Source organism: Aspergillus tanneri (assembly GCF_003426965.1).
Source record: "Aspergillus tanneri strain NIH1004 chromosome Unknown AapTan_2_pilon_pilon_pilon, whole genome shotgun sequence".
NCBI lineage: Eukaryota > Fungi > Ascomycota > Eurotiomycetes > Eurotiales > Aspergillaceae > Aspergillus > Aspergillus tanneri.
The window spans coordinates 2,737,149-2,762,794 of record NW_022984629.1 but is presented as its reverse complement, the minus strand read 5'-3'; the positions used below and the strand labels follow the sequence as shown (position 1 = coordinate 2,762,794).

Genomic DNA, 25,646 nt, shown 5'->3' with positions numbered 1-25,646 from the left:
GTCTTCTTTACCGCTAGGCAAAAGAAAACATCCGGGGCTGAATTGATGGGTTTCTTGCTCTTTCTCCCTCGGAGTATGTATCGGAACGCTGTGCTGTTATTGGAATGTCCTTCGAAACATCCGCATAATGGGTAAGCACTACCTAATTTGAGGATATAAACACCATTTGACCTTGCATGGAACAGACAAACGTGCAGAATGGACTTTTGATTGCAAGCCACTCCCATCCTCACTTTCTGTCCAATCACTACGCCTTCCTCTGTAGCTATTTCTGACAGAGTAAGAAAACAAGTTATCTTTGTGGTCCGCCATCGGACTCCTGTATATTGCTGAACGTGGCAGTCCTCGACTCATCTTTTGTGGGGTCACAGCATATACAGTTGCACCGGAATGATATACTTTCGTTGTTAGATGAGCCGATGTCTACGGAGTATCTATCAATTAATCGCCACCAAACAAGCGATTGGGATCCCAGGCAGTAAGTTCTTGGGCTTGGAGCTCTTGGGGACAACCACTGGTTAAAGACCCTGACAAAGTTCCGGATGGCTTGTTGTACCATTGCTCGCAGCAAAGGTCCTTCGATCAAATAAGGTCCGTTACTGGATTCCACCAGACAATGCAAGGCTTGCTGCAAAAACCTGGTGCTGCATGCACCAAGGGGGATGCATTTTTCCACCCTCACATGCATACTCCTGATGTAGATCAATTCATTTCAAGGAATATAATCCCTCATCTTGGCTGTATATATAATTCGAGTCTCCTCTTGGAAAGAAACAATGAGTTGAATTTGTTCTCACATCTCTCAGTTCTCTTGTCCCCTCCAATTACTTGCGGCTATGAATACATGACTGTTCTCTGAGTCTCCTTTACTTAGCCACGATCTCTCTACCCAATGGCTGCGACTCTTCCTATCGAGCTCATTCGTCCTCCTCAGAACAGACGCGAAGACCTATCTAGCTGCACAACAATCCTGTCACTCCTGGCGTGGTACATCCTAGACTCCCTCCTACATGTTCCGAAAAGCTTTCCGATGGGTTCCGGCCTCATCACCACCCACATCTGACTTTCTGACCCTTAGCAGATGGGGTACCTACTTCATGCAAGCTGCCCGCCTAAACCGGCTCGTGTCTCGTCACCACGTCCACAAAATCACCAGCCAGGCGGTTCTTACCAGAGACGTGCACACCTAACCACGGTAAATCCTCGCATGACAGCCATGCACATGTCGCCCCGAAGGGCTCCCAAGTCTTCGTATACAGAAACAATAAGCCCCCAGCGGGATACACGGATCATCCACCGCGCAAATTCGAGTTCCCTCTCGTCTCCTCGGGCTATCCACCCTGGACCTCTGTCTGCCGTGCGCTGATAGAGCAGAGGACTGCAGGCTTCATGACCGTCAACCGACGACACTTAACACATCGCATCGCTGTCTCCTCGCAGGGCCACCTCGTCACCGTGGCGCTGGCCGAGTCATCCAAATCTACGGACTACAAGGCGCCTACGAGGACAACAATCTTACCTCTCCGGCCGAGCACGTCCTCGGTCAGAGAAGTAAATGTCTAGGACTCGCCCGCGCGCCCAGGACCGAGTACGAAGACGCCGACGGAGTCGTGGACGCTCTGGAATTCACCGACAATGGCACTCTCCTCCGAATCACCATCGGCAAGGGATCCACCATCCATCGTCCGACTCGCGTGCGATACCTAGACAATCCGGACCTGGCTCCTCATCCCCCGGATCTCACCAACTGGCGTGCCGCTCAACTATCAATATCTAGATTCTGCCGCTCTGGCAGCCTCATATACCGAAGCCGCCACACGCAACCACGCCTGCAACTTCCGAGGACTCCGACTTCTCCCCCGCTCGGTGCGCATGATTCCCCAGAGCGATTACTCCTCTAATTCATAATTCCCTTCTTCCAAGGAACATGCACTAACGGAAGCAATCACCGACACCCCACCCGCGTCCCGATTCTTCGTATCTGCGCTCCAAACCGGCTTCGCAGACACCTACTGCATCGGCCGAGCAACATACTCAGAAGACCCTGAGGGGCTCGTTTCCGCACAAATAACCCGTCTCCTACCATCTCTGTGCTCCCGACCAGATAACATTATCCCCCTCATACCGTAGACAAAAGAATATCCAAGTCCACAAACGCCTCGCACCACCTCAACACACCACCTAACCACTGCTCCCACCGCTTCCACCCCAGCAGAACCCAACACCTCCTGGAGATAAGAAGAGTACGATCACTCGTGCTGTGTCGTCGAGGGTGGAGCATTGTGTATCTGCTCAATTGCGAACTGTGTCCCTGTTTATCAGCCAGGGTATAGACCCCTTGAATCGGAACCAGCATCGAGATCGGAGTTGGGGTTCGAGTCGGGTTTCGAGAGATACCCTGCGCGGGATATTCTTCCGGCGTGGCCGTTTTTACTAGATAGGACGGATGTGGATATTGAGAGGGTGCAGGTGACAAGAGCGAGGGACGGTGACTGATGGTGGTTGTTCGTATGTGGTTACTGGGCTTGCGGGTGGAGTTTCTTGAGTGGAGATTATTGAGGTGATCTATCCATCCTTGTCTATTATTAAGTTAAAGACTTGGTGGTACTGTTTGGAGCTGGCGGCTGTTACTCTCGATAACATGGTATTTACTATTATATGGATGGATGATAGAATACGACAGGATGAGAATAAGAGGATCAGTCTAAGCAAAGATATTATTATGTCCAATTAATAAGGTATCTACATACACTACTGGTGAAAAGCCAGTAGCAAAGGTGCCAGAGGATCAAAAAATAACGGGGTATGAATGATCAAATCAAATAGAACTTGTTCAATGTTGTGCAGACAGATAAACCACTAAGACAACATAGGAAGTTAAAAAAAAAGAAAACCAAGCCAAAAGAGTGACGATATATAAGCCAGACATTGTACAAAGATCGCGAGTGAATCAAACACGGTATTGGTATCAAATAAGCAAAATCAGAGTAAAAAGACAGGTGAAAGAGAAAAGAATTAAAGAAAAAGCCATCCCCACTGGCATCACATACAAAGGGCTGAACTCTTAAAGAGGATCTGAGAATATCAATTGAACCTATACCGGATTAAAAAAAAAGAGAGGAGTAGGATGAAAAACAAAAATATGCGTTGCATAATGTCACAAGTCAAATGGACCAGTCTCTCAACGCAGAACAATAGAAAGGAGATGGGTTTAGTTTATGAAGATGTTATTTGTGGTCCGAACGGTCCGTCACTCGTGTCTTTTGGAGACGCCGAGACCAGGCCATCCGCCGTGCTTTCATTTTCCTCTCTTAGAGAGCTCTCTCCGTAGTCGGTGGGCTCCGCATCATGATCATAGCTTGACCTTCGGAGGAGAGGAGGAGTGGTGGGGGGCTCACGCATTCTGGCAGCGCGCGTGGACAGCGGCATAGGCGTGGTATTGTAGCTCTGTAGAGGGCGACTTTCGGATGACCGCCTCGCGCCTGTAGCGGGCGCACTACCAGTCTGAGCCGCTTGTCGTGTATTGGAGCTCGGCGGCGTCAAAAGTCCGGATAAGAAGGCAGATGCAGTACTTGGTTTAGATGGGGTGTTGTTGGCAGTTAGACTTTCTCTCGCCTTGCGCCAGTTTCCCCATGCTGCAGCCGCAGCTAGAGGAAGAGATCGTGGCGATGCTGTAAGCTCGGAGAGTGAAGGAAGGCTTGAGAGACCTTGCCCGGAACTTGCCCTTTCCTTTTCCTGTTGCTGCATCTGCAGATTGGCCTTCAGACGGATAGCCGCATCGCGAACAGCGTTGTGGTCAAAAGATGGCTGTGACACAGTGTTGACGATATCCTGAAGATCATCGATCCGGACCCCAAGGAGTTCGCGAAGCCAATTTATTTCAGTGTCCTTTTCTTTGAGCTTGTTGGGGGCATCCGTGTCGACAGCTGCAGCCTCTTGTTCGAGCTCTTCAATGCGTGCCTCACGCTGTTGTAGTTGGTCCTGCAGAACAAGAATGGATTCGCGCAGTGCTTGTGGGGAGATCTTTTCAGGAACCATGAATCCGTTGAATGACATTGATGGGGTATTGGAAGGCACTGGAGCGGACGTAGCTGGTCCTGCTTTGGCTATCTGAGCGGCTTCGGCAGCGGCACGAGCAGCGGACTGGGCGATTTCCAGTTTCTCTTCAAGATGCCGGACGCGATCTTCGAGGTGGTGAGCCTTTTCATCCGACAAGGCTAACCTGTCCATTAGATGGGACTCGGCACGCTGTCGGTCCTCGGAAGAGTTGTGCAGGGCACGAGCGTGCCGCTCGCGAAGGTCGTTAAGGACTCGTTCATGTAACTTACGCTGATCTTCCAGAGCAGCGTCCTTCGTCTCAGTTACAGCAGCCAAGGCATTGGCTTTGTTTTCATTGGCCTCTTCCAGCAACATCTCGTAGCGTTCGCGCCCGGTGTCATTGTCAAGTCTAACATTGTCCATTTGGCTCTGGAGGCGAAGGATCTGTGCTTCCAGCTCAGCGCGGACAATGTTAACCTGGCTATTCGCGGCCTCGACATCTGCCTCCATTGAAGTCCGGGTGCGCTGGATCTCCACCCGACTACTCTCACGGGCTTCGTTGAATTCACGTTCGAAACGAGCTGCCTTGATCTCTAGATCGTGATTCTCGACCCTCAGGTTCGCCACCAGCTCTTCCAACCGAGCGTTTTCTTGCTGTGACTGCCCAAAAATGAACTTCAATTTTGCCGCTTCTCGTTCCTGCTGCTCGAGCTCACCGATATCGACCTCAAGCTTCTCACGAAGTTTCATTTCCCGGTTGTAAGCTGCTTGGAGTTCGTTATACTTGAAAATGTGTTCCTCCTCCCGTCTACGCCAGGAGGCCTGGTCGCGAGTTATGTCATGTGTCACGGTGGTCATCTCATCTTGAAGCTTATCGAGTTTCTCGCTAAGATTGTGCCGTATACTCATACCATCCTCAATGCGTGTCTTCAAGTGATCGATGGAGCCACGGAGGTTCTTATTTTCTAACTTGACTTCCTCAAGTTCGCTCTTCGTCCCCTCGCTGTCCCGCTTCAAGTTGTCACTAGAAACGCGGTACTCGTCTAATGTGCCCTCGAGTTCAATGTTCTTTGAAGAAATTTCAGCCAGAGTCAGCTTGAGCTTGGCGTGCTCTTGCTCGAGCGCATCGGCCCTAAACTGAACCTGTTCAAAGTAAGGGATCTTCTCTTCCTTAAACTGGAGGAAGCGTGCTTCGGCAGACTCCGCAGCTACGCTGTGGCGAGTGGCATCATCCTCAACGACCTTCAACAATCGTTGGAGTTCTGCAATGGAATCCTGGGCCTCCCTGCGCAGCTTATACTCTTGCTCTGCGCGCTCGTCGGTCAGCCGAAGCATCTTCTTCAGGCCATCAATTTGGAGCAGAAGACTATCGGCACCAATTTCATCGGCGTCAGAGGGACGAGCGTTCTGGATGCTGAATTGATTGGCGACCGCCTCCTGGATCAATTCTCGAAGACCAGCAGTAGGGTCGTGGGCCAACTTCTGCGTGGTCATAGCCTGTAGCTCGGCGACGCTATTTTGCAGTTCGATCAGTTCTGAATTTGCAGGTTTCTCTGTGATTTCCTGAGAGTCGCGCTTGGCAAGCACCTCCAAGATGACGTTTTTCAACCTATCAAGCTTTCGATCCCTCTGGTTGAAGGGGGATCTTGCCCTGTATGACATGTTTTCCACGTATTCGTCATCTTCATCGTCGGCATCGCTTTCTTCGATCTCGGCAGGAGTGCTCCACAATAGTTTATTTTGAGTCGACAGAGTAATACCCGAGACCGACTGCTGGATAGCAGTCAAAGCACGCTCAAGAGGAGACAGGCGTGCATCGACAACAGACCCGACAAGGTCGTTAATCCGACGATCGAAGAACTGGCTTCTATGTACCAACTTCTCCTCTTCGCCAGAGGTTATAATGTCATCCCAGTCGCTGATTTGGTCATTTTGGTTAATCAACTGCCGAATAGGCGAAGGAACACCGGACACGAAGCCCTTGGTAGGAGTGGCCGATAGATGAGACTGGGCGTCGAAGTCAAGCTTGGGAACATTTAACGCGTGAGACACAGGTCCCCGTCCTGGGCTGGGGCTTGGGGGGTCACTTCTAACCTCTGCAGGAACATGTCGTTTTTCTTTCGACGGCCCTGCTACCGAATCTGGGAGACGGTCTGTAGGATGAGGCGTATTAAATCTTTCGATACCGACGTCCGAGTCCTCATTGAGCTGTTCCATAATGGCGTTCAATTCATTCTCATCGGGTGATTCAGACTCGGATTCAGGCTTAGGCGTCGGTGCTGGTTCATTCTTCACATCGGACTCGGTCTCCGGGTGGATAGCCTTAGGTACAGTTTCCCGCTTGGATGAGAGTGGGCTTGGGACAGCATGACAAGAAACCGACAAGTCATCCCTCGGCGGTTCAGGCTTAGAAGTTGCTGGATCGATTGAGAATGGTATGAATTCAGCAACAGAAGGCTTGAACGTGAAAGTCTTCTTTGATCTAAAGACTGAACGCTTCAGACTGGCCTGGGGGGTCTTCTTCACGGGTTCGTGTTGCTCCATCCCTTCAGTGTCAGGTTGGGTGGCTGTCTCATGTGCGATTGTCGACTTTGAGTCAAACTTCTCGCCGGCAGGGTGCAGGTCTTGTTCAGGTCTCGGTGGCTCAGGGCCTGCAGCTGCAGATTCCTTGGTACCAGAGGCTGCCCAGGTTGAGGCTTCACTAACGGGTGTATCCTTGCGCTCCTTCCCATTCTGGGCCAAAGAAGGCATGGGATCCACTCCATCAACCACATCGTTATAAGGGGCTGTATTCTCCTTGCCCTCGGCAGCTCTGTGAGGCGCATGCGGAATCTGGGATGCCTGAGCGTTAGATTCTGTGAGAGCATGACCCGGGCTGAATGGAACTTCTTCGTCAGAAGTCACACCCCCACGTCGCGCACGTTTGTGACGATCGGCTGGTTTTCCACTTGCTTCTCTTCCATCTGTGCTTCCCCTGTCTGGTCCGTTATCGTCGGGCCGGATGATGGGAATAGCTTTCGACTTCTTCGCAGGTTTTGAAACTTGAGAAATGTCAATGTCTTCAAAGATCTTTGTTTTGCTTCCGGTTGGTTGTTCAGATCCCGCGGAGTAAACGCTGTAGGCTGGATTGAACACAGGGGCCGTGACATTAAAGGACGAAGACGAGAAATTAAATTCGCCGGATCCAATATTGCTAGTATGGCTATGTGTTCCAGCCGGGGCAAAAGAAGGAACCCCAATTTCGAAGGAGTTGACAGAAGACTTAAATCCTGCCCCTGAGCCGAAGGTAAACATATCATTACCGACATTGGGGAACTGGAATGAATTGTTCTGGAATGGGAAGGGCTGTCCCGCCGTAGATGCTGTTGGATCAAACTCCTTTGCATCAACATTTAGGGTAGAGGATGACAACTTCGACCGGTGTCCTCCACCATACGACCCACCACTTGGTTTCGATGAGTGCCACGGGATGTGACTGGCAAGTGGATTATGCCGTCGAGGGGTTCCAGAGAGACTAGGGTTTGTATCAATATCCGAACCATCCTGAGCATTATCATTGCCCGTGTATCCTCCACTGTAGAATTGATGCACATGTTGAGGCAAATGTTGGATGTCACGATTCTCAGTCTCAGGCAAAGCCCATTGGTTGTGCAGCAATTCCGAGCCTCCCAAATTATGAACCGTTTCGTGATCACCTTCATCAAGCTGCCTTTCTATCGACTTTTCCAAATGATAGTCGGATTGACCTATCTGATCAAGCCCCTTCTGAAGGGTTTCACTCAGGTTATGACCGCGGCTGTGGCCTCGGGGAGTAGGCTGAGCAATTTCAACCGTCGAGGCATGGAAATTGTCGAGATTCTCTGTAGGAGTGCGGACGGGATGCCGGAGCTGATCGCCCATAGCATTGTCATGAGCACTAGGATCCATGTGATCATTGCACACGTCCCTCGATGAGCCTGGCTGCTGATTCAGTCCCGGGTGGAAGGCGCCTTGTCCATTCAATGGCGAGATGGGTGATAAAACAGATGCCAAGTCTGGAGGTGCACCTGGAAGAGTAGAGTTACCTGCATGACGTGCATTGAAGAAGCCCTGCGGAGTAAGAGAGCCCTGGGCAGGGGGCGTATTCTGGAACGGGACAGGGTAGCCAGGTAGCATATTCTGCTCGAGGCCCAAGAACGGGGTTTGTACGCCGAATTGCGAGACAGGCGACCCCAAGCTCCCTATACCGTTGCCAGCGTTCGCGGACTGGTTAAATTGTGGGGAGAAAGGATGAGGCACAGACAATGGATTACTGGCCGCCGATGCTGTCGGGATCGGTGGTGATGTGCCTAGTCCGGAAAATGCTGCCATCTGGCTCATGGCAGGTGAAGCGGATTGCCGCAATTCCTCCTCGCCGAGGGAGACACCCAAAGCCCGTAGCTTTTCTTCCTGGAGGGCCGTGACATATGAGTCCCACACATGTTTATCTGGAAAACTGACGGAATAGTTCCCAGCCTTCCATTCCTCTTGAACCTCCGAGGTATCAGGGTAAGAAGGGCGACTAAGTCCGCCTAGTTCGTCAACAGAACTACCGTCTGGTACACCAACATTAAACCCACGAATGCTATATCCTTGATCTTCCCAAGATTTCAATTTCTGTTCAACATCGTCAGTGGTCAATAGACGATATCCAGATTCTTTGGTGCCTCTTTTATCTTCCATTGGAAATGAGATAATACAGGCCTTCCCGCGCCAAATGATTTTCTTCCTCAGCCTCTGTACGGGGTTACTAGTAGTATTATTCCCCTCTACCACATTCTCCTTGGCAATTTTTAGATCAAGAATCTCTGAGGGTCCCATTGCAGAATTGTCTTCATTTACAGCGTCTGCTGGGGGAGGGGGTAACGGCTTCTCACTCGGAAAGGGCGCCTTGCTCGGCTCCGGCTGTGTTGGAGGTTGTCCCTCCTTTGTGTCTGCCATGGTGATGGGCTGGAGATCCTTGTCGTAGGCGAATCCCCAAAAATCCTCTTGCCTTAAGGTCTCCGCTCTCCGGTGTAGATAATCTTTGGTTCGTTGGCGGCCGATGGCGTTTTCACCGTGACTTGCAATCGTCCTCCTCTTGACAAAGTCGGCGAGTGTCGGGGTCTTTAGGAGGTCTTCGTCGCGGGTACCCTGTTCTAAACCAAGCCAATCGTCGGAGAAGTCGTCCGCGAAATGGTTCTGAGCTGTGAAGAACGAGGGAGCCTCACTGCCGGAGTCGTCACTTAGCCAATTGCTGCGCTCGGTCCTTGGTTGGCCTGAGAGATACTGGTTGATCCAATCTTGCGTGAAGTCTTTAATGGACTTTCCTTCTTTCCTACTCAATAGATCTCGGCGTGGAGAACGATCGGGTATATCACCGTGCAGCTGGGTACTCGAACTTTCCGGAGCGGGAGGCCTCAACAATTCGGTGTGATTAGCTTCAGATCCGTGGTCAATACCACTGCGCACCGACGCCCGGGAGCTGATGCCTGAACCACGATCAACCGCGGCGTGTTGACTCAATGACCACGAAAGCCGTCGAGGACTGGGTGCAGCATACGGTGAGCCCCAAGCGGTAGTATAGTAGACGCTACTCTCTGCTTTTCGGTCCTCCGGAGACGATGTCGACGAGTCCCAAGCGCCCCGGTATTTCGACAGAGTGGGGAGGCCTGTGGGCCTAGGAGAACCAGTGGCCGAAAGACTCGACGCTCCTGGAGATGTAGAAGATGGGGCCAACGGGGCAGCCAAGTAGGAATCGTCACGCAGGCGAGAGGGGTCTTTGGAATGCGGCGGCGGAGAATGCGCCGAGTTGGCGGAAGAAACGGACAGATCTAGATCTAGAGACACTTGGAAATTCAGCCTAGTTCGATCGGAAGAGTCCGTAGCACGAATCCAATCGCTATCTACGCGACTCGATAGCGAAATTGGACGCGAACGAGGTAGCACACAGGAAACACATACCTTCCGTGTCGACTGCTGCAGCAAGCAAGTGCTTGCTGCTCTCCTTATCGTCCAGAATGTTGAAGCATGGAAATCAGGGCACTGAGATCAGAATCCACCTCACAAGCACCCACAAATCGGGACTCGAAAAGAGGACAAGACGAGTTGACGCGCCGATGAGGGTGAGGAAGAGGGGTGAGGCGGGCCGGTGTATCGACTCCGTGTGTTCTTCAGGGGGTTGAGATGAAGATCCCCAAACAGACGTCAGGAGGGAGAGGACAGAAACAAACAACAGATCAGAGGCATCTAGGGTATGCGGAAAACTTGGACATGGCGCATACACGGAGGACAACAGGATCGAAGTTTGACGATGAAGAAGAAATCGGGACTAAGGGGACGGAGGGAGATGGTGTGCCCTTTTTTTTTTTTTTTTTTTTTGTATGAGTTTAGGCCATGAGATGATCCGCCAGCAGAGCCCAAACGGAAGGAAAGTAAGCAAAGTCGTGTTAGCTTGTTAGTTAACCTCTAGTAGTAACTAGGCAGAATTCATCCGAAAGGAATCCCATAGTCGGAAGAAAGGTGGAAGTTGACGGTTGGGGTAAAGTATTTTTACGTGGCATGGCACTCAATGTTCGAGCTATGTATTCCGTAGGTACTCGTACTTAGCTGCATGGCCTATTAGGTACGAGAAAGGTACTTGAAATAGAACATCAGAATACACCAGCCTCGATGCCAACTCAGAGACGCTACTCCGCGCTTGTTGACCGCCATCTACACATTAGTACGAGGCCCCTGTTTGATTGTACTTCTTACCCAATATCTACTGTCCACTGTAGATATTCTCGCGACAGATCAGTTACTCGTAAGGAAGATAAACAAAACACTGGACAACGGACAAACAAATAAATAATAACATGCAATCCAATCCATACTAGACGCGCTTCGGCTTGGTTCGTGTCTCCATTCAGGGGTAAAATGGCGCTACGGACCTCGAACCACGGTTCTCCGGGCCGGCTGTTACCATACATACAGTTTCATACCTATTACGGCCCAGTTTCTACATTCTGTGACAACAGTAGGACAGAGAGGTCACCCGGAACGGTACTGGTAATTCGCGACTTTTCCATGCGGAGTTATTCAGCAACCAAAGGAAGAGTCCATATCTTGCCATAAAGAAAAAACAGCGGTAAAAAAACAAATAGAGATATATATAAAGAAAAAAAAAGTTTGGACGAGATGGCTCTTCATAAGATACAGTACTTTTCATCGCTCAGTTGTTCATTTGTTACTCTACCGAGCGAAAACAGTCATAATTCACAGATCACCTATTCCATAATTGACATATGATACAAAGAAATTGAATCGACACCAGTCACCCCAATCAGAGAATCAGAATACAGCCCGTCGCTCCATTTATTTGGGGCAATCTGTGTTGAACTTGGGCTTGCGGTCCGCAGTGAAAAGACCCCATTTGGTCTCGTCCTTTTCCTCGCCATTGTCGCCCTTGCTTGTTGGCTTCCAGGGCTCATCGAAGGCCTCGAAGTAGAAGACATCAACGCCCCAGGTGAGGATCCCGCACACAGCATTTTTCCAGTACTCTTCGGCGAACTTAGTGCTGGCCTTGGCTGCTTCGTAGTCCGTACCACCATCTATGACTTCCGTCAGTTTAGGTTTTTTTTTTTTTTTTTTTTTTTAGGTTTGTCATTAGAAAATTTTCTGAATGAGAGGGATGCTCACCAGTGGGCCAGCCCGTTTCGCCGTTCCCGAAGCGGACCTTCCGACCGCCAGCGCTCTGCTCAACGCGGGCCTTCGCCTGGGCCATATCGTCGAAGTAGGTATTGGTAGCATTGCCGATCGGCTGGCCCTGCCAGTACGAGAAGCCGTTGGCTAAGCTATCCCATCAATTAGCACAGGTTCCTATACAATCCGTGAACGCCTTCAAAAGGATGGCCTACAAGTAGTTGATCTTTGGGTCGGAGATGATGTCGTTATAGGAGCCGTCGGCGAACTTGTTCCAGCTGTCTACGGTACCAACGGTGATCTTGGGGAATTCATCCACAACCTGGATAATCCTATCCTTGAGCTTTCCAGCGGGGAGGCTACCGCGGTAGAGGACTTCCGATCCGACCGTAATGGCCTGTACCACATCCTCGTTGTTGGGAAGGTATTTCTTCAAAGCATTGAAGTCCTCGTTGAAAGACTGGTCATAATCAGGCCTGAGTGGGGCGGAGAAAGACCTGGTCAGCATAGGGACGGAAACACCCGATTGTAATGCACAGGGAAACATACCACACACCCAAGACGACCTTGAATTGCTTCTTCTTAGCCGCAGGGATGATGTTCTTGGCGGTGTCGCAATCATTGGAGGAATAGGTCCGGACCAGAGTTGTCACACCCTTGATGGCATCGAAGTCGGCCTCGTAGTCACTGGTGGTTTTGCAGTCGCCTTTGGGGTTCTTGTTGCCCAAGGCGAGTCCCAACTGTCCGCGTTCAGCGGCAACGGCGGGGATGGCCGCCAGCACGTAAGGTAGCAGGGTGGTAACACGCATTGTGATAGTGGTTTTTGAGGGTAGGAGAGAAAGTCGTCGGTGCTAGAAATAGACCAAGGAACGAAAGAATTCCCTCTCTTCGTTATATCTAAAAGATGGATAGTGACCAAAGGAAGCGAAAGAGGGAAAGTGAAGAGAGAGAAAGGATGCCAGGATTGGACAAAAGAACGTCGTTGCAGTGGTCTGCTAAACTGCGATAATCGAAAGGGAAGGCAAAGAAAGGAAGGGTTGACCCAGCAAACATATAAGAAAGAATGAATGAACGAACGGTAACGTCAGGGAAGAGAGGGTGTGGGGATTGAACTCGGGCATGGTGAAGGAAGTCGCCTCCTGAAACTGCTTACTACGACGGCAGATGGAGACACAATGGAGCCATCCGTCTAACGTCCATCAATCAACGAAGATCAATATAACCGGGTCAGACTAGGCGGGCCTAAAGCGAGGATCCGAAAGCTACAGTAATAAATCCACCCCCTCCGTATATCTAGGGTTGTTTATATTTAGGAGTACCTGTGTAGTTTCTACAGGTTTATTTCCCAGCAAAGACTGATTATGAGATAATACGATACTCCAATTTACTTTCCCGGCAAATTCCGGTGCGGATTTCTTAACCTCTGTTTTGCCTCACCGAAAATTCTTTTGACTCATTCAGAACATGGAAAGATAAACGATAGATGCTGTCCATTTTCTGTGGCCGCGGCTTCCGTTCTTCAACAACGAATTCTACTCGCTGAGCCCAAAGTCGATGATGTCACTGGAAGTCGCGGTTGTGCGAACCCTGGGAAGAGCGCCTATGGATCAAGAACGAGGCGAATCGAAAGGAAAGAACGAGAAAATCAAAAAGGACGACAAAACCACGCAACCCCTAGTTACCCACCAAGCCAATGTTCGACACCCCGACGTCCGTTCAATGCCAGTGTTCCATCCAGATTCTAGCCCCGTCCCTCGCAGATTCGGTTGCGAGGTGCCGAGAATACCCCGTATGCTTGTCTGGAGATCCAGATTCTTTCCTCGGCCTTCTTCCAATCGTCCCAACTGGCTTAGTTATCAATGATCCATTTCGCCTGCTCTGGGGTAATACTGCGACCGGTCTTGTCATTGAATCGGGTGCTAATAGCTAACCATCGATCCCTCTCCCATTTGGCTGCAATTTTATGGAGAAGTAGGATTTCTTTCAGATTGAGGTCGCTATCGATGTAGCACACTTTCTTGATCCTGGGAGCACGGGGGACGTAGTCTTCATCTTCACCTGCATCATCCTGCAAAGTGACTCGTCAGTTGTGCTCCTATTCCACCCAAAGGTTCAACGACCCATGTACATTGGTGTCGGGCAGGACAGGACTTACCTCTCGCATTGTGACCAACGGGCTGGCGAATGACACTCGTCGCTGGGGCCTCTCGACTTCCTCCGTGTCTTCCCACGAATGTTCGTCATCGGATTGGTCGGCTAAGTCGGCAGTCTCGGTTTCGTTGGACTTACGGTTCCGGAGATAGTACCAGCGTCTTTTGAGCTGGGCAGCTGGCCTATTTCCCATTGCGACCGTCACGTATTTCCAGGGGATATGGCAGTTCTTGAGTTCTCGAAGGAGCCTATCCTCTTCGGCTGTCCATGTGCGATCTGCGGCTACGTCTTCCCAGGTGGCCTTGGTACGCTGTATACAATTAGTATGGATTGACTGAGACACAGAAACCTATGTCGTAAAGGCATAAATTCATAGTATGAAACGGGCTGCTGACCTTTCTGGCGGAGGGCGGGTCCTCGGAGATCGGCTCGCTGCCATTTAGCAGGGACCAGAAGCGCACACGGTATCGTCTGCCATTGACTAAAAAGACTGGCATGGTGGCGAGAATGTCCAAACTGTTGGAACTGATTAATTTGGAGCTGTTTGTGGTTGGATGTGGGTAGGAGCTGGCTGTATACCTAATAGAGGTGAAGGAAAGAGCCGCCTGGCATACCAGCACATGACTTCTTCTTTCTGGAAGTCTACATTGTGACTGAGTGAAGTTTTAATACACACTTTTCATGATTGTAATATATAACAGGACTAAGAGTTGTAATCTAGGCGTCGTGTAAATATGGGATTTACTCCTGCTTGTGCACCTAATAGTGCTTAGTTTTATTATCCAGTGAGCATGGACGCTATGAAGTATAAACTTGTTTGCATATTTACCTTTTATTTAATGCTTTAAACTGTCTCTCTCTTTATATTTTATTTCTTTATTTTTTGTAGTTTCAATAAACTAAATTATACTGAGAGCAATTCAGATGCCTAAGGCCACCAAATGGTCCGAGCGCCCACTCACCAAACAAGAGAAGACCACCTTGCGCGTCAGAGATCCAACCAACCGTCAGGCCAACTCCCCACCACCGGCAGCCCATTCGGAGGATCATAGGATACTCCGTCGAACAGACAGATCTCCGGGGGAAAAAAGGCAAAACGATACACATCTACCATGCGATTCTCCGCGACAACCCTCCTAGTCACGGCGTTAGGATGGATCACCGCTGTGACCGCACACAACATCCAGCTCCGGGCTCATTCGCGAGAATGCTTCCACGAGTCACTTCACAAAGATGATAAAATGACGGTTACGTTCCAAGTTGGGGACCGAGAGTTTGGAGGTAGTGGAAATTTGGAGATTGATTTCTGGGTATGTTTCCCCCCACGCTGGATGGGAATTTAATGATGCTTTGAATTCGATGCTTTTGACGCTTTCTGTCAACTCCCAAGTTGGAAACTATACTGACTATTTTTTGTTTTGTGCCTATGTTAGGTTGAGGACCCGTCGAATAACCGTCAATATTATAAGCAAGCTGTCTCGTCCGAAGATTACACGTTTACCGCGAAAACCGATGGGAAGTACGTCTACTGCTTTAGCAACGAGGGATGGACCTCCAACTCCAAGGAAGTGTCGTTCAATGTTCACGGGATTGTGTACGTGCCGGAGTCGGAGATGGAGCAGGATCCGTTGGAGGTGGAAGGTAGGATACATAGACAAGTCATGGTGGAATGGGGGTAGTTGCTAATGCGACTTCCTAGTGCGTCATCTTTCGGAGCTATTGGCCCAAGTTAAGGATGAGCAGTCATACATTGTCGTGAGAGAACGTGTGCATCGGAACACGGCTGAGAGCACTAACGCCCGTGTGAAGTGGTGGAGTATTTTCCAGCTGGCGGTGCTCATCGGCGAAGGAATCTTCCAGGTGTGGTGGTTGAAGAGATTTTTCGAGGTAAGTGAATATTTGATATTTGAAGTCTCTGCTAATATTTTGCAGGTCAAGCGTGTTGTCTAATATACTGGTTGAATGGAGATTGATATATTGCATGGAGCAGAATAGGTCAATTGTACTAGATGAGATGAATATGAATTATGTATTAGAATTCGATTCTCTATATATATCCTAGATAATATTCTGGAGTATAGTATTGTGGACTAGTCTCAGTACCAGGATAATAATACGTAGGATAATTAGACTTTAGTTGCGGGCGTGACAACTACCTTAAGCTCAACAAGCCCCGCACCCACAATGACGCAGCTTAACATTCTACAATCTCTCCCCTCACTTAACAGCTTCTATTCAATGGCCTTCTCTAATAGATAAACTCCCTTTGAAGATGACTGCTAGAATCGATCCCGCGAATATCACTTACATTAACGATCCCCTCTTCTACGTATGCTGGCGTCGCCAATCCTGTCGATGGTGTATACAAGGCGATGTTGCCTGTAGTTGGTGCGCAGTGGTATTATCTCCTTCCTTCCAGTTTTTACTACTTCTATCACTTAATTTCTCTACCTGGATACACACATACCTACAATTAATAACCAACATGGATATATGGTTAAATGGAATATAGACATCAACCTGTGTCCCTAACCCCTCTCGACTACCTATTCTAGCCCCCTTGGGCTCATCGCAGATCTGTCCGCTCGCACAAGAGAGATGGGAGCTCCGTGCCCTCCCGTTCGGATGTAATGTGAGCACGATCACGTTCCTGACCGCAGTGGGGTCGGTGGTGGGCACACTTGTGGCGATAGGTTTGGGATGGTTGGTGGTGAGGATGGCCAAGAGAACATTGCGCTGGTGTGGTCAGAAAAGAGTTTGGCGACGTTGGCAGACATCTAACTCTATTGATCCGGAGGGTGATCCAGAGAGGAGAGCGTTGTTGAGATGATCTCTCTGTCTCTTTTTCTGTCTATCTTCGTGGTGGTTATGCCTGTCTACATAAGTATGAATTATGATTGATGAGAAATGGAAATATGCATTCATTTATGCACGATAAATCAACCATGAATGAGCTGTCCAACCCGATACTCCACAACAACTGACTTATCATTCTGAACATTGAACCGACCCTGTCCCACGAAGACACTATGTTCCAGCTCCTTGTAGCGTTCATCCCCGGTCTACAAGCAGTATACCTTAGATTAATCATATCGCAGCCACAAATCAAGCAACGATTGATTCACTCACCTCAAAAGTAAAATGTGTGACTTTAGAGCATTAGCCACACTCCTCCATACAGCCATATATAATGAAATAGAGAGAGAAAACATACAAGCATTCCCCCACGGCGTGGACCCCTCACCCGCAGTTCCAGCGAAAACAGCCTTCTCTGCAGGACTCAAGGCAACAACACCGGTGTAGTTCACATAGATGAGCTAGACAATCAGCATCCATTTCGGTTTGGCTTATATACCCTGTAAGTTATGTACGTACGGCACCGTCGTGGGTCCTATCCAATTTCATTAGACATCCATAATAATAATACAAAACAACAAATAAGTGAGAGGTACTTCAGAACACTATGCGCATCCAGCCGTAGATGCTTTCCATCCGCGTCCGCATGGATATAATCATTTCCCACGCCGACGAATTCCGCCTCGAGAGCGGGAGAGAAGGATGATTCGCTCGTGACAGTTCCCCCGGTCATAGGCTACTTCATTAGATAAGAATTCTAGGAAGATAGGTGAGCTGGACTTACCACCACCTGTAACGGGTTGGATCGCGAAGCGCTCCCTAGATATCTGGTATTATATCCTGCATAGAATACACAGTAGCTAGGAATACGATGACCGACTCACCGACAGATAGCGGGGCGTCGATCGTGACCTGACAAAGTTACTACCATTGACCCTTGATATATTGACGGAATACAGAATAGTCATACCTTGATTGTGAAGGCAGGCAGAACAGATGGAAATCCCGACATGATTAATGATGGGCTGGAGGATACAAGATTGGGAAGTGAGAAAATGCCCCGCACTGTAGAGGATTTGGCGTATTTATCATGCCGGACACGTGAAAGAGGTGCTCTCTGTGGGGTGGGACAACGTGAAGCGCCAGATGCTGCTTTCCGGTATATCACAGGATAGAATAGGGAATTACTCGGGATATTACAGGTTCAGTTTAAGTGTAGTGGTATAAAATTTATGTTCTGTCTATTATTAGAATTATATATCTATGGAGTACTATTAGATCCTCGTCAGAGTAGACGTAGATTTATTGACAGCAAGATAAATCGTCACACAAACCATTCACAAACTAATTGGCACTGCTTTCCGTCCGTTTCCTCAACCCCTCGGTCGGATCCGTAGACCTGACTGTTGCACTTCCCTCCCAAGATCCAACGCCTCCTCCGTTCGGTGGAGGTTTCCGACTGCAGCGGGACGGAATGGATGCCATACTCATGGAAACACTTGTTGACGGTCTTGGCCAGGTTATCAAAATCAAGATTATTGTCGTCCTCGGGGACAAGATGGCCCGAGGCAAGGGCCTTTTTCTGGTTAAAGCAAGTTCATGGACGGTGCGAATCTCGGGGACCTGTGCCATGCATTATAGAAAGTAGATAATTAATGTATGTGCCCGTTCCAAGTCGTGTACAACGTCGTCGTGGTGGACACCATCAGGGCACTCTGGAGTAGAATGAGACCCATGCGCTTGACTGGTCTCTTTTCAGCGGTCGAGATGAACACCAGCGTATGTCTAACTTACTCAGGGCACCGAAGACGAGAAGATCATAATGGCGATTCCCATGCTTACTGCAGAATCAGCGTAAAGTCGTCCGTACTAGTGCGCCAGCCAAATTACTAAACCTGAAATGATTACGCCTAGATATTGGCGCAGTCGCCGTTAATGTGGATCAAGACACCCATCATGGCCAGATCGAAGGTACTCTTGCGAGTAGTTGTCGTGTTGGACATTTAGGTAGTGTTTATGGGGGAGGCGCTATTATCGTTAGCGACGTAACAAGAGGAGGAAGAAGAGGAGGGAAAAAAGAAAAGAAAAGAAGTACCAGACTGCTTGACACACCTTCTCATTAGGCAGAAAGTTCCACATTGGACATTTCACCATGTTCTGCCTCATGTTCAGCACTGAGGCTATGATCGGGACCATGACCATGCCTGTGGTCATGATCGTGCTCTGCTCACAGTCAATCCACCTTCATGGAGTTATTCAGAGAAACTGACCAACTCCCCATGCAAGAACAGGATACTAAGGATATTAAGACCAGAACCAACACAACCCATAATCATCACCAAACTTTGTGGTTGTTTGATCCCTACCGAATCAGCATAGCTCTGTACACCTATCTAGTCATCGACAGATACGATGAAATCTCTAGCGAGATAAACCGCTAAATAGACTCCAGGAAGACGTTAACCCACACGCCAAACAATGAGGCGCCATTGAAGGCTCAGATATGTAGTGGAAGGCATCGGCCACAAAGGCAAGAGAACATGTATAGAATCAGACAGCCACTAGTTAGTTCAATGGAAACCAATCATGTTGGGGATAGGGGCGAACCGGCCATCTCGACGATGAAGAAACACATGGAAATCCCGATCACGGCACATGCGCTGGATGTGGGTGGTTTTGAACGCCATCAGGATATCTTTATAGTGAAGAAAATGATGAAGATGATGGATCATCTAGGAGTAGGATCTGGAATATTTTCTTTACGAAGATTGATCGTGCCGGGTATGACTGGGTCAGGGGTGGCCTAACTAATGATTCTCAATAGATCTAATCGGTTGTGACACTAAATACATCATATAGTAGGTACCAAACCACGTATATTCATGGAATAACAACGAACGAAATGTCGTCTCCTCTTTAACATCCCATCTTTCCATCTTTCCATCTTGTCCGTTACTGGTTGTTCTTAACCCCCACAAACAAATACGGAGCATCCTTCAACTCAAGACAATCCACCTTGATCAACCCCGGCTCGTCGCCGTACTCGATATCCACCAGCGTGCAATCCCGACACTCGGCGTCCCTGCACCCGCCGAAATGCGGCGGCATGACGCTCACGGGCGTGTCCACCTCGCCCAGCAGCGCGGCGTGGTAGCTGTCCGAGTACGGACGCGGCAGTTTCACGCAGACATTGCCCTTCGTGGGCTCCCACTTCCAGGGGATATGAGTCTCTGCATGCGAAGACATGGGGCATTGGCCGATGCCTTCGGTGGTGATGTTACCGCTGTAGCCCTGTTGGGCGTGGGAGGTGGCCAGGAGGGAGAGGGCGATGGCAATTGCGGACTTGAACATTTTGACTTTGATTGCCAGGAAATTGAGTAGATTCAGATAGACGATCAGCTGGAAGGTATAATTGGTTCCGTAGTTTGAATCTGAGTTTGAGATTAGGTAGAATGGATTGATGATTGTCCTGGTTGTGGTTGTGGTGGTGGTGGTCGAAGGCTTTATATCTTCATCCCGTCATCCATTTTTCTGCTGACAGAGACGATCATCGTAATCGCCTGACTTGTGTTGGTGGTACATCCTCATGCATTGGCTTAAATTGCAGGCGACAGCTTTTTCTTTTTTTTCCCACTTTGTTTTTTCAGGCAACAGAGATCCTTCCATGGTATCTCACAATATATCTCGGTGAGCAAAAACGAGCCTCTGAACGAGGCTAGCAGAGGAATGTACATATGCTATATAATAATACTTGGATCGTCAAAGTTCAGAACATCTGTCATCAAAGCATGCAGATCCATCGGGGTCTTTGCATGGGTGGCAATGGTCCCAGCAACGATATTATACTGTGCCATGACGATGATCTGGGCCACGGTATCACGAAGAGTACTGTAAGCATGCGCCAAAACTTAGGCGACAGAGAGAGGACTTCGTCCACCGTCAATCCTGGCTGATATTAGATGGACATATGGCTAGATGCAGACGATTACTAGACTGACCATGATATCTGACAACCGCTTCTGGTCGGAGATACGCGCGTTTGAGATGCTCAATTTTCGGGGTATCTTTAGGAAGAGGGTTAAACAGGGGAGAGGAAAGAAGAGGAAGGGTCGATGTTCTGTCTGGCACGATGGAGTTGAGACAGGTATGGTTAATGGTCGAGCTGTCACCGGGTCGACCAGGGACTATAAACCTTTCATTACGTCGTGACCCTTACTACCGTAAGTATATGCACTGATCTAAATCACGTATCCCTGTCTATATTAACTCATCTCTTTATCTAACTAAGAAATATAACGCTGTATCCTCTTGGGGGGGGGGGGATCTCCAAGTCGGCATATGTACAGTGTGTAGGGTAGTTGGATAGCATTTCTATACTTCCTTGGCTCAGAACGCTTAAAATCGGACAAAGCCGGATCTAATTCTCAAATCAGTTTCCTGCAGGTTCCGTGGAGCCTACAATGCTACTATTGGTTCTTGATTCGTTAGATGTGATGATTGCCCCGTTGCAAGTAGCATGAAAGGCAGCCACAGGCTACATAAACACTATTTACAGCATATGTGCATGTTCAATGGACGTGATCAACAGTCCTGACACGTCTCCTGCTCTCTCGCAGCGCGCGTGTGTGGAGGTTGATGACTTCCGAGTCAAAGATTGTCGAGACAACGGCGTAGAACACTTCTGATAGACCTAGGTTGAAGAGCGCAGGCTTGTAGTTGAGTCCTGTGCATAGTATATACTGTAGAAAGATCTGTGTATCGGACAGATCTAATGAACCAAAGTTCCTTCACTTCGGAGTTAATAATGCCGCACCGACTCGTCTAGCTAAGTCGATGGATCGCTGCAGCGTGTCAATAGGCTCCTGACCTCGCCCCTGATCATGCAGCTCATATCCTGCTTTGTGTCGCCCTTTCGCCACTCCGCATCGATCATCCAGCTCGAGGGGACTTCCTAGACATGAGCCATTTCACTAACCGCCTTGTTCTTTAACAGACTCCCATTCCACCACAGGAGCCGTTCCTTTGCGTAGACATGGGCAATCACAAAGCTGCACACCATAGACCGGTCCTCCTCCCTATCCGCCTATCGACTATGCTCCCGTAATGCTGGCAAAACTCATACTCTGCGCTGCCAACTCCATGCCCAGCCACCAGCTCTCTTTGTCCCCGTACGTGATCTTACACATGACCTCTTCGCGCATCGGCTGCGTGGTCTGCCAGCAGACATGCAGCAGTTCCACAAGGATATCGATCCTGCTCTTGTCCATCCAAAAGTTGGTAGAGAAAGAGTGCGGAGATGGAGTGATGTGGTCAGTACTATATGGCCTGAGCTATCTCAATCGAATACTGATCGTAGCACGGAGTTCCTTGCCCGGAGATGCCTCACGAACACAGTGCCAGCTATGCTGGGAGATATGACGAAAATGGTGGCACTTTTGCATATCAATTTCGGGGTGGGTATCAGCCTCCAGTCATAATGCTTGCTGGGTGATAGGATACTACTATGGTAGGACTCGATGGGGCGCATGTGTCTGTGTTTATGGCCTTGCACATTTTCTATGCTGTAGTTAGCAGGAGTCATACAAGTGGAGAATATTTAAACGCCCTCACAGGCCGACCTTAGGGTTCTTTTTTATTCTGCTACAGTGACCATCTACAGAGTACGTACAATATTCCCTTCTCAAAGTTTCAGTGCTATAGTTACTATAGTTGTAGCATACTTTGAGCCCTTGGCCTAACAAGCAGATGCAGTAATATATGCTTTAGCCTTCCAGCATGCTTAGTGATTTTTACAAACAATTAGTCAAAACTATATCCAATTAAGGATAGGCACAGGAGTGGTAGTTCTGGTGCTAGCATGTTCGGAAGCCGGATATCCTATAATTGGTGCGGTGCTTACATAGGTATCGTTGGATTCGTGCCTCAGCAGCTAGTATAGCCCCCTTTACATGGATTTAGATCCTTTGCTGGAATGCTATTATGTACTGAGAACGGTGGCGATTTCAAACTAAATCTACCTGCCAGCGGCTCTCCAACACGAGAGTGATGGCCCTCCTGCACTATACTTGAAGGTACAAGCTTGCCTTCGATGCTCTCAAAATCACCCCAAAATGGACCTAGAAACATCATCATTATAAACGATATATCCTAAAGGGTGGAGTCAGGAGTGCGCCATGGTTCGAAATCAGTTATTAAGGAGAATTGTGAGCTACACATACTTCCCCATAGCTTGGCACCCCAAACACTTAAGTGTAGGCGACGATCTCCGACGATCAGGCGCAGTCTGACTGCGGTACCACTCCAGTAAGACTAGGGCCATGCAAATATATCACAACTGATAACAGCAAATATTTGTCAAGGACAACCCCTGATTGGTACCCTTCTTTGTTTAATCCAGTACGATGGAGGCTCGTGGTCCTAACAATCAGCTAAGAATATAGCCTGACGTCCTTCTTTGGTGTCTCTCGGGCTAATCCATGAGTTCCTAAGTACTTTTATCATGAGTTTTGGCCACATGACACCAAATGTAGGCCTCTAAATTTCGTCCTGTCCCAATAGCTCCTGTGCCTTAATTGAAATCCTATCTATATAAGACCCCTCCTGACTCACCATATTAGAAATTAGATGAAAAGACAGACCCTACTTCTAAAACATACTAACTTTTCCCAAATAACTAAATCTGCACGTCGTTATCATGAAAGTTGCTACTCTTGCTTCTCTTGGATTTGCCTTCTCTGCTGCTCTGGGAGCATCGACTAGCCCGGATAACCGTGAGTCTCTTACCTCCAATGGCTTAGATGTGAGAAACGAAAACAAAGTGGAGATCGAATACCCTGGAGTAAGTTTATAAGATTTATTAGAATATGAGATGAAAAATCTGATTTATTTAAACTAGTACTGCAATCCAGACACCAATCAATGCCATTATGAAACACAAAATGGCCTGAAAGCTATCTGTCGGTGTAGTTCCAAGAAGGTAATTTCCCCCAACCTCGATACTCTAAAGAATCGAGTATGCTAGCTAATAGAGATAGTGTACCAACAACATTGAGAATAAATCTTGTTATTATGAACCTTACTCTAAGGCGTGCGTCTGTCAGAACGTTAACGGTAGTGGGTAATTCTGCTGTTGCTACTGGGTTGACTGAGGGCCAACTGGGAGGTTTTGTACTCAGTATGTGGAGGAATACATACAGGTTGCTATATTCAGAGTATCTTGCCTGTCACCAGTAGAAACCTTATCTCATTTTTTATACTATACCGGCATTAATCATGATATTCATACCAACTTCTCCAATGCACCTTATTGTATGTATCTTCACACCCGGCATCCTGTTGTAGCTCCAATACACAGCTGCTTCTCACTAATAAGTGTCAAATAATATGACCATACGTGTCCATGATTTTGTGACGAAAGAAGGATCAAAAAGGGCTCTCGATAGGCAAGACAACATAATCATCAATATAATCAAGAAGAGCTTAACGAGCTCAAATCATCTAAATAAGGCCTTTTGCCAAATTGTATACTACTTCCTAAAACGGCTACCCCGTTTATCTGGCAATAGGCGATTTTGCCGGATACACTATTAATCATGGATTCGCCTTATGCCGATCCCATATCCCTGAACAAGTGATGTGTCACCAATACCTTATAGCTAGTGTACAAGTCAGCAACCACAAGATTAGGGGGACGCTTTCCCCCTTAACCTACCATTTCTAAAAACGAAACATATATTCTCTTATTATATTTCCAAAGATTTACCCTCCCCTCCTATCCCAACTACTAGATCATCCACAGTTCTAAACTCAGGATGCACGACTTGCTAAGAGATTCACCGCGTGATAGTCCTAGCCAATTCCTTGTGAATCTCGGTCCCACGGACCAGGTGGATGTGGACGAGGCTGCTCGGCAGGGGCAGTTTAACCTCCTCCGATCCATGGCACATAACAAGAGATGGTTTATTAGTCACAGCTATTGCCGGAGTGGTGATTCCCTAGATTCCTCCCAGCCAATTCTTCATTCTCTCTGGTACATCTATTACCAGTGCAGCAAATATATCTCCTATGAAAGCACTGAACAAGATCGGTTGGTCCTTGACATCCTCCGTACTCGAGGACAAGGGCCTTTAATGAGGCCAGCGCCGAGTTGTGGCATTGATATTGCTAGAACCCCCGACGGTGCTGTCTGGAACGACCTACCCTTTCTTGCTACGGACATGACAAATTTCTGGGTCAACAACTGCGCGGCAATGAGCGCGAACCAGCGCCTTAATGTTGCGTCCTTTCTTGCTAAACTTGCATCCACTCGTGTGGTGAAAGATAAGCTTTGCCAGATTGCTCTAATACTTTTCTCTGAAACATTTGAGTCCTTGCGGCGGCTTGGCAGCTCTAATGAGCCTAGTGAAGAAGAACCTCGACGAACAATGAATACACTTACTATTGCCGCGTTACTCCCGTCCGCATGTGCCTGGATCAAGAGGCCGGCATAATATTATACTCCTATCAGATGTATCGTGGAACGACTGCTCTGAAAATACTATTGGGAAAGGTGGTTTTAAGTTTGTCAGGTCAGAGCTAGGTCAACGATCACCCGGTGGATTTAGTCCCTGGAGATGGCTATACTGGCTTAAGCGGTTGCATGAGATTGCTGAAGAAGCAGTGCAGGCTAATGAGATGTGTCTTGCAGAGAAGGCTGCAAGGGCCATTGATATTATGTTAGGCCATGTTAAGGAGAGGAACTCTCAAATTCTCAGGGTGTTTGAGGCTGCGAGCGATTTGCAACAGGATAGAGATTTCTTGGGTCTAAAGAAGAAGTTCTAATGCACGTATTCTGTTGTCTACACCAGTTTGCGTTTCTATTTTCTCCCTTTACTTCGCCATCCTCTGGAGTGGTGACGGGAAGGGAGGCCATGGACGTCATT

At 48.5% G+C, this 25,646-nt stretch overlaps 8 protein-coding genes across 8 annotated transcripts; 3 read left to right on the top strand and 5 right to left on the bottom strand.

Annotated features, from left to right (window-relative positions):
* Positions 1-892: 892 nt before the first annotated feature.
* On the top strand, positions 893-1,901 carry ATNIH1004_000901 (uncharacterized protein; the record flags this gene model as incomplete). The annotated part of the gene is made up of 3 exons (XM_033565605.1): positions 893-1,012; positions 1,079-1,310; positions 1,375-1,901. 3 exons carry the CDS (start codon positions 893-895, stop codon positions 1,899-1,901), a joined length of 879 nt encoding a protein of 292 aa, XP_033431362.1.
* Positions 1,902-3,216: 1,315 nt separating this feature from the next.
* ATNIH1004_000900 (putative myosin class II heavy chain (MHC)) lies at positions 3,217-9,997 on the bottom strand (the record flags this gene model as incomplete). The annotated part of the gene is made up of 2 exons (XM_033565604.1): positions 3,217-9,875; positions 9,946-9,997. The coding sequence occupies 2 exons, from the start codon at positions 9,995-9,997 to the stop codon at positions 3,217-3,219; spliced, it is 6,711 nt and encodes a 2,236-aa protein (XP_033431361.1).
* Positions 9,998-11,391: 1,394 nt separating this feature from the next.
* On the bottom strand, positions 11,392-12,527 carry bgt1 (1,3-beta-glucanosyltransferase Bgt1; the record flags this gene model as incomplete). Its single annotated transcript, XM_033565603.1, has 4 exons — positions 11,392-11,627; positions 11,716-11,870; positions 11,934-12,194; positions 12,268-12,527. The coding sequence occupies 4 exons, from the start codon at positions 12,525-12,527 to the stop codon at positions 11,392-11,394; spliced, it is 912 nt and encodes a 303-aa protein (XP_033431360.1).
* A 1,040-nt stretch (positions 12,528-13,567) lies between these two features.
* Positions 13,568-14,366, bottom strand: ATNIH1004_000898 (SANT/Myb-like DNA-binding domain-containing protein; the record flags this gene model as incomplete). The annotated part of the gene is made up of 3 exons (XM_033565602.1): positions 13,568-13,786; positions 13,874-14,179; positions 14,265-14,366. The coding sequence occupies 3 exons, from the start codon at positions 14,364-14,366 to the stop codon at positions 13,568-13,570; spliced, it is 627 nt and encodes a 208-aa protein (XP_033431359.1).
* A 615-nt stretch (positions 14,367-14,981) lies between these two features.
* On the top strand, positions 14,982-15,819 carry EMP24 (emp24/gp25L/p24 family protein; the record flags this gene model as incomplete). Its single annotated transcript, XM_033565601.1, has 4 exons — positions 14,982-15,179; positions 15,303-15,510; positions 15,569-15,756; positions 15,802-15,819. 4 exons carry the CDS (start codon positions 14,982-14,984, stop codon positions 15,817-15,819), a joined length of 612 nt encoding a protein of 203 aa, XP_033431358.1.
* A 989-nt stretch (positions 15,820-16,808) lies between these two features.
* ATNIH1004_000896 (DUF3237 domain-containing protein) lies at positions 16,809-17,458 on the bottom strand (the record flags this gene model as incomplete). The annotated part of the gene is made up of 5 exons (XM_033565600.1): positions 16,809-16,931; positions 16,999-17,018; positions 17,084-17,186; positions 17,245-17,260; positions 17,322-17,458. The coding sequence occupies 5 exons, from the start codon at positions 17,456-17,458 to the stop codon at positions 16,809-16,811; spliced, it is 399 nt and encodes a 132-aa protein (XP_033431357.1).
* Positions 17,459-19,677: 2,219 nt separating this feature from the next.
* Positions 19,678-20,579, bottom strand: ATNIH1004_000895 (uncharacterized protein; the record flags this gene model as incomplete). Its single annotated transcript, XM_033565599.1, has 2 exons — positions 19,678-20,156; positions 20,477-20,579. 2 exons carry the CDS (start codon positions 20,577-20,579, stop codon positions 19,678-19,680), a joined length of 582 nt encoding a protein of 193 aa, XP_033431356.1.
* Positions 20,580-24,536: 3,957 nt separating this feature from the next.
* Positions 24,537-25,214, top strand: ATNIH1004_000894 (DUF3632 domain-containing protein; the record flags this gene model as incomplete). The annotated part of the gene is made up of 1 exon (XM_033565598.1): positions 24,537-25,214. One exon carries the CDS (start codon positions 24,537-24,539, stop codon positions 25,212-25,214), a length of 678 nt encoding a protein of 225 aa, XP_033431355.1.
* Between the last annotated feature and the right edge of the window lie 432 nt (positions 25,215-25,646).